General features: G+C 39.9%; 1 protein-coding gene across 1 annotated transcript; it reads right to left on the bottom strand.

The window, feature by feature from the left end:
• Positions 1–209: 209 nt before the first annotated feature.
• Positions 210–5,856, bottom strand: LOC139746099 (uncharacterized). The gene is made up of 2 exons (XM_071656938.1): positions 5,701–5,856; positions 210–3,370 (listed from the first exon to the last, which is right to left on the bottom strand). Exon 2 carries the CDS (start codon positions 2,149–2,151, stop codon positions 946–948), a length of 1,206 nt encoding a protein of 401 aa, XP_071513039.1. The 5' UTR covers positions 2,152–3,370; positions 5,701–5,856; the 3' UTR covers positions 210–945.
• Positions 5,857–6,710: the final 854 nt, after the last annotated feature.

Here is a 6,710-nt window from a genome sequence, read left to right as displayed (position 1 = left end):
TGGCTTGTACACACTCCCTTGGCCAACCCTCGTCCCCTCAGAGGCGTGCGTGGTATAGTGAGGTTGGCTTTGTGAATGTAGCCGTGATGCGTGAGTGTGGGTGGTGTACAGTGACTGTTGATGTGAGAGTCTGCGTCATATGGAGATCGTTATGGTCGCACAATTAGCTTTTAGTTATCGTTTTGAGATAAATGTAACTGAGAAAAAAATTCTATGTATATGAAATCACACATTTATTCATAAGAGGGAAACACATCACTGTGTATAACAACTTACACCTGTAATATTTCAAAATATTAACATGAAACATAATTATTCCTCAAAGGTTAATGTGAAGGATCAAATATGATGTGCACAAAATATAGTCTTCAACTTTTCTTTGTTTTTCTATAAGGAGTTTGACAAAACTATTCCTCAAAGGTTAATGTGAAGGATCGTATGTGATGTGCACAAAATATAGTCTTCAACTTTTCTTTGTTTTTTCTATAAGGAGTTTGACACTATCTTTTACATTATTAGATGCTGCTACTCCAATATTCTTTTCCTCTTAGATTATGACATCATAATAACGTCCACTTCTACTTGAAAAATGTGTAAATGAATACATGATATGAAATTGTATCATCACAGACATTCCAAGTAACAGCTGATGTGTTACCTTTACAATGATTGAGTCACCTATGAAATATGCCAGACTTCTAACTTCAATATGAAAACTGTATTTCCCGTTTTCACAGGACAATGGAAGAGTAGTCACAGCGATCTCCATAAACACACCGCTGGGAAAACATTATCACAGGGATCCTCAGTCACCTTAATTATCTACTGGATGAGTCACTGCTTCACTGCTGTACAGCTCTTAGAATGGACGTGAGTTTTGATTCAGTCACCATTCTTATGCTAACGAACGCAAGGAAGACATCAGTAAGATTAACGTCAGAAAACTCAGAGTTCTTCCTTAACTATATCCATATCGTTCATGTGACTCTGTGGAGAAGACTGAGAGACTCTTCTGGATGGCGCATCGTCATTAACTTCGTGTTGTATTCCCTCAGTACCACAAGATGGCTCTACCTTCGAGAGAGACACCAGGCGATCCTCAGATGTCAGCTGGCGGGACGTCTCGTCACCTGCATCACGGCAGGAAATGATGTGATGCTTTAAATATCTCTTCTGCGTGAAGGTCCTCTGGCAAAACGGACATTCATATGGCTTCTTTCTACTATGAACGAGCATGTGCTGCACCAACTGAGTCCTTCGAGAGAATGTCTTCTGGCAATGTGAACATTCATATCGCTTCTTTCTTGCATGAGCAGCCATGTGTCGCTCTAAGCGAGCTCTCTGGGAGAAGGCCTTTGGGCATTCTGAACATTCATATGGTTTTTCTCCTGTATGAACAACCATGTGCTGTAGGACATGACTCTTCCGGGAGAATGTCATTCGGCAATGGGAACACTCAAAAGGCTTTTTTTCTTCGTGAACGACCAAGTGCGTCTCTAAATGGCACTTCCGTGAGAAGGCCTTTTGGCAATATGAACATACATAAGGCTTATTTTCCGAATGAACAAGCATGTGTTTCACTAAATAATTCTTCAGGGCGAATCTCTTTTGGCAATAGGAACATTCAAACAGTTTTTCCTCGGTATGAATATGCATGTGCTGCACTAAGTACCTCTTGATGAAGAAGGCCTTTCCGCAATGCGAACACTCAAAAGGCTTCTCTCCTGTATGAGTCACCATGTGCCGCGCTAAACCATACTTCCGGGGAAAGGTCTTTGGGCAGTGTAAACATTCAAATGGCTTTTGTCGTGTATGCACATGCATGTGTTGCACTAAGTAATCCTTCAAGGCAAAGGTCTTATGGCAATGAGAACATTCATAAGGCTTCTTTCTCGCATGAACGGCCATGTGGCGCACAAGACATCTCTTCCCGGAGAGGATCTTCTGACAATGAGAACATTCATATGACTTCTTTCCCTTGTGAATTTTCATGTGATTTACGAGTTCATGGCGTTTGGCGAAGCTTTCCTGGCACTGGAAGCACTTGAGAAGTTCATCATCGTTTTTTATAACCATATCCATCGCCATGTTTGATTTCCCTACAGACGATATTTCGCATGGTGAACATGACACTCGTTTAGCCTCCATCATTGGATTTTGTACACAGGTGGAACCCTAACACCTTCGGAGGTTCAGTGACTGAACACCAGATGTGGAGTGACTGATCTTAGCTGATGGTGTGTGTGTGTGTGTGTGTGTATGAGATGGGCACAAGAAAAGTGTGGTGTGCTACTCCTGACCCAGGGTCAATTGTCGTAAGATAACTGCTGATAACTAGTACATAGTAGAGTGTTGCAGCTTCCAGTCTGGCATAAGCTTTGTCCAGTAAGGTAAGATGAAGTCAGACACTTCCAACCCCCTTTTCACCCACAATCTGAAGCACCACTACTGTAATCCTAGTCAACATGTTTTGCAGTTCATGAGGTTCGTACTAATTGTGATCCCCAACTTATTATTATTTTCATGACTCTAAGGAAGTATCTCTTCATGTACTTTTCTCTGATATCTTATCCTCTACTTATGCATGTCTGGTATCGAAGATTGTCCACAATTATCGACACGTATTGGTAAGGATTACGATAGCAAAACGAAATGAACATTTGGTACATATATCCAAAATATGTACAACATATGAACATACGAACTAACCTCTATGACTCTACTAACGGTGTACTAGTTCAGAGTTCATGACAGTACTCTACATAGATAATTGATCTCACATTGTTAGTTAGGGGAAGATAATTGTATTACGAAATGTACCTCGATACCATAGTTTGGTAATATATATATTACGAACTGCTAAATGTGTTTAGCTACAGACCTTCATAAAGATATTAATTGGACTAAAACATAACTACATATCTGATCGTGAAATCTGCCCACTTGCTACGTAATTTCAATAAGTAATACGAACAGTTTGATTGTACTTATCTAAAACATCAGATCTTCTCAGAAGTGAAATTCTTCCTCACAGTTTTGATCTGGTTCTTGATCATGTTCCCTCCCTGAGTGAGCCAATGCCAGTTTACTGTTGTTATGTGTACAGCTGTTTCTGTTGCCCCTCTTACAGTATTACGGGTGCTATATGCTTTCTATGTCCTTGGTGTTGTTCTTCAGTTACCTTTACTGTCTTTGCTGTAGTCATCCTCATGAATAATTCTAGATGCTGCTTCTCTCTTCTCTTTTGGTTGTAGAACTTATGTGTACTGTTTCATGGCTCTTCCTGCTGCTATGGAACATTCGATAATGTTTTATTCGTGTGGCAGTTTGCTGGTGGCGCACGTCACCTTCTTGTGCTGATCACCAGGTCCTGCAAATGGGAAGAGAATGAACGTTAACACAGAATACTGACGTTATTACAGATAAGATTATGGAAATAATACTTTCATGAAATGACTAACATTAACCAGAATTTGGTCCTCAACACCAAATGAGGTGACCATCATCAAATGAGATCGCTAAAATCAAATCTTTGAAGTATGACGTCAACATTATATAGGAAAGAGATTCTTCAAATTTGCTGCAGTTATTCCGTCCCGTTTCGTTTCGTGAAGCAAGTATGGGGTCCGTTAAGTCAGAGAATGGTTTGGGAGGGGCAACTATGTTAGATCATAGTGGCTTGGTAGAATACATTGCCTAGCTGTCACTCGGAAGTCACAGTGGTGAACGTGACCTAGTTTATGCATGAAACCAAGAGGAAAATGAAACACGATAAGTTCCCAAATGCGCTTTCGTGTAATGATTATAATGATATTTCTCGTGATAAAGGAATTGCAGTTAATAACTGAATTAACGTTACTTCAGTCAATACACTGGACATAATTCTTAACAAGTTATGTTGAATCCTCTAAAAAAAAATTTTGAACATTGTATTGACTGTAGTAACACCAATTTAGTTATCAACTGTAACTCCTTTACCACGAGAAAATATCACTGAATCTTCTATTATCAAATACACAAAGAATTGTAACAGTAATATAAGTGATGGTCTATACAAAGTAGATAGCTCTGTCGTCGGCAATATTTGTAAACAATTCCCTTCCTTGTCCACATAATAAAAAATTTTATGACCACAACCAGCCCAAACACCAATGTCTACCAATGGCGTCTTGGCTACGTCTCTTCCTTGTATATCAACTAACTTTTCCACGTCTTCTATCTCATTCTCGCATCTCCCCTGACGATGTGATCACTACACGAAAGTGCACTTGGGATCTTATCGTGTTTGATTTTCCTCGTAGTTTTATGAATATACTAGATCATGCGCACCGCTGTGACCTTTTGCACTATTTTTCTTGTTAGCTGAGATCGACCTAAGGATGGATGACTAGCCGGAATGCCCGTGGAAATGAGTGTTCGAGTACAATTAATCAAATACCCTTCGTCTCACATCCATGAGCAACGGGGTCAACACCGGTCAAATCTCATCACTATACCAGCAGCTAGCATTTTACGGAACCTTACTGTACAAACGCGGAGGAAAATATACATGAATACAGCGAATATGAAAGCGCACTTTCACGGAACACATAATGCCTTCCAACAGCCAGGTTTCGAACCCAGGATCTTTTGCATTGTATTCAGGAACGCTAACATTGCGCTATTACTTGTAATCGAATATCCGTTTCCCTATTAGGGAGCGAGCATAGCCTAGCCGTTGGAATTCTCGACTTTCACTCATAAGGTCCTGGGTTTGAATCTTGGCTGTTGCAAGATATTATATATATATATATATATATATATATATATATATATATATATATATATATATATATATATATATATATATATACAGTACTTTACAAGGTACGAGAACCTGGATCATCATTTTGTTAGGCAAAAAGGATGATTCAAATTTCACTACGCATCGAACTTTGCATTGAGAATCGTGATTTTGTTCTCTGCTAGCGTTATAGTGCTTACTGATTACACTGAAGTTTTTTGGAGTGTAATTAAGATCGTTATGCTTTACTCCGCAATATTAGATAAGGCGATAGTGGTTAGGAAGATATATATCAATTAACGAGACTGATTCACGTAAAACCCGCAAAAAAAATCAACACAACGGAAGTTCCATCTAACGTCTCCTGGAACAAAATTTAAAGTAGACAAATCCTATTAATAATGTGCTCTGCTGGGTGGGGCTTGTGAGGAATGGCTACTTGTATGGGGAGTGAGGGATAATGCATATGGCCACTTGATTTGATTTGGATTGTCGTGTGTTTACTGAAATTCGTTGACTGCTGATGTTATGATGAATCATGGGTGCATCATATATTTACCGCACAATATTGGAAATTACGATTAATATCAGCAGACAGAAGGGTAAGGTTTTCAAAAGCTTTTTCTTTTTACAAATGTTTACATTGACGCGTCTCCCTAATATTCATAACTCTACGTTATCTGATATCGAAGAATGAAAGATTATAGTCTAAATTGCTCTTCTCAACTTGTACTGCTTTCTCTAAACACAACACGACAGATATATCAGTATCGACGTGTAGCTAAACAGACAAAATCAGAAATATAGCAAATCATTGACATCAGCTGGTGTTTGTTTATACTCGTGTGTCTCTGTGGACTTCATAGCTTTAAGATTTTACCATTTTCGTAATAATACGAATTAGTTTTACTGCTCACCTGATCTTTTTGAGTGGCACGTCATCCTGTGGGTTCCATTAAAGGCACTCTCAAACTAACTGTACATTTGGTTAATGCTTACGAACGATGTTTTGCATAAAGTTATCCAACACATGTGCCTGGGATGAGTGGTGAAGTAACGGATGCTGCCGCCAGAGGGCAGCAGCTCTCAGGTATGGCCTGGAGAGAGAGAGAGATGATGCCAGTTTCTGTTTTGTGCTCTACTTTTGTACAAGAAACTAGATTCATTACATGTTGCAGCATCTGGGGGGTGGGGGAAGTGAGGGAGTGGTTCCTTAATTTACCCTTTTTTTTCGCGTAGATTAGCTCTTAGCTTAGTGAAGCATTTATCCCCTTTCCCGAGATTTTGTTTTTATATTTTGTGTCAACTCTCCTCATTTTGTGTTTACAGGCGGAATGTTTAGTGGTGTTGCTGCACCACTAGCTCATCTTATGAATGCTGGTTGGACAGAATAGTGCACCCTGTTGAGAGATGACCGCGGGAGAACTCGTTCAGACATTATTCATCCTCTCCTAATCAAGGGCGTCTTTTTTTTAAGAGGTAAGATTTTAAAGTATTTTGTTTGGGGTGGTACGCCACTCCAGAATCTGGGGCCTAGTCCTACTGGTATGGACTCTTGTAAGCCATCCACTACTCCCGTTGAGGGTGGTGACCGACCTATGCTGGACATAAAAAGTCCAAAAATGCTAAAGCCATCGGTTCAACGACTCTATAGCTTCCCTCAGCCCCTTCCTCGTCAAGAAAGTGATTGATGGCCAAGGTGGGGCAGTGGAAACTGGAAAGTGGTGACCTTCTTATCAAAGTTAAGTCGTCAAATCAAGTTTCGGAATTACTTAAGCTGAGAATGGAGTAATCTGTCCTGCTGTCATGATTGAGGACAACATTGTGAAGGAACTCGCAGACGAGGAAGTGATCGCTGCTCGATCTATTACAACATTTATCAACTTCGAGTGACGTAAACTTCCCATGATCACTCTAACGTTCGGAA

This window comes from Panulirus ornatus, chromosome 64 (genome assembly GCF_036320965.1).
Source record: "Panulirus ornatus isolate Po-2019 chromosome 64, ASM3632096v1, whole genome shotgun sequence".
Lineage (NCBI taxonomy): Eukaryota > Metazoa > Arthropoda > Malacostraca > Decapoda > Palinuridae > Panulirus > Panulirus ornatus.
Note: the sequence above shows the minus strand (reverse complement) of the source record. Positions and strands in the feature narration are given on the sequence as shown.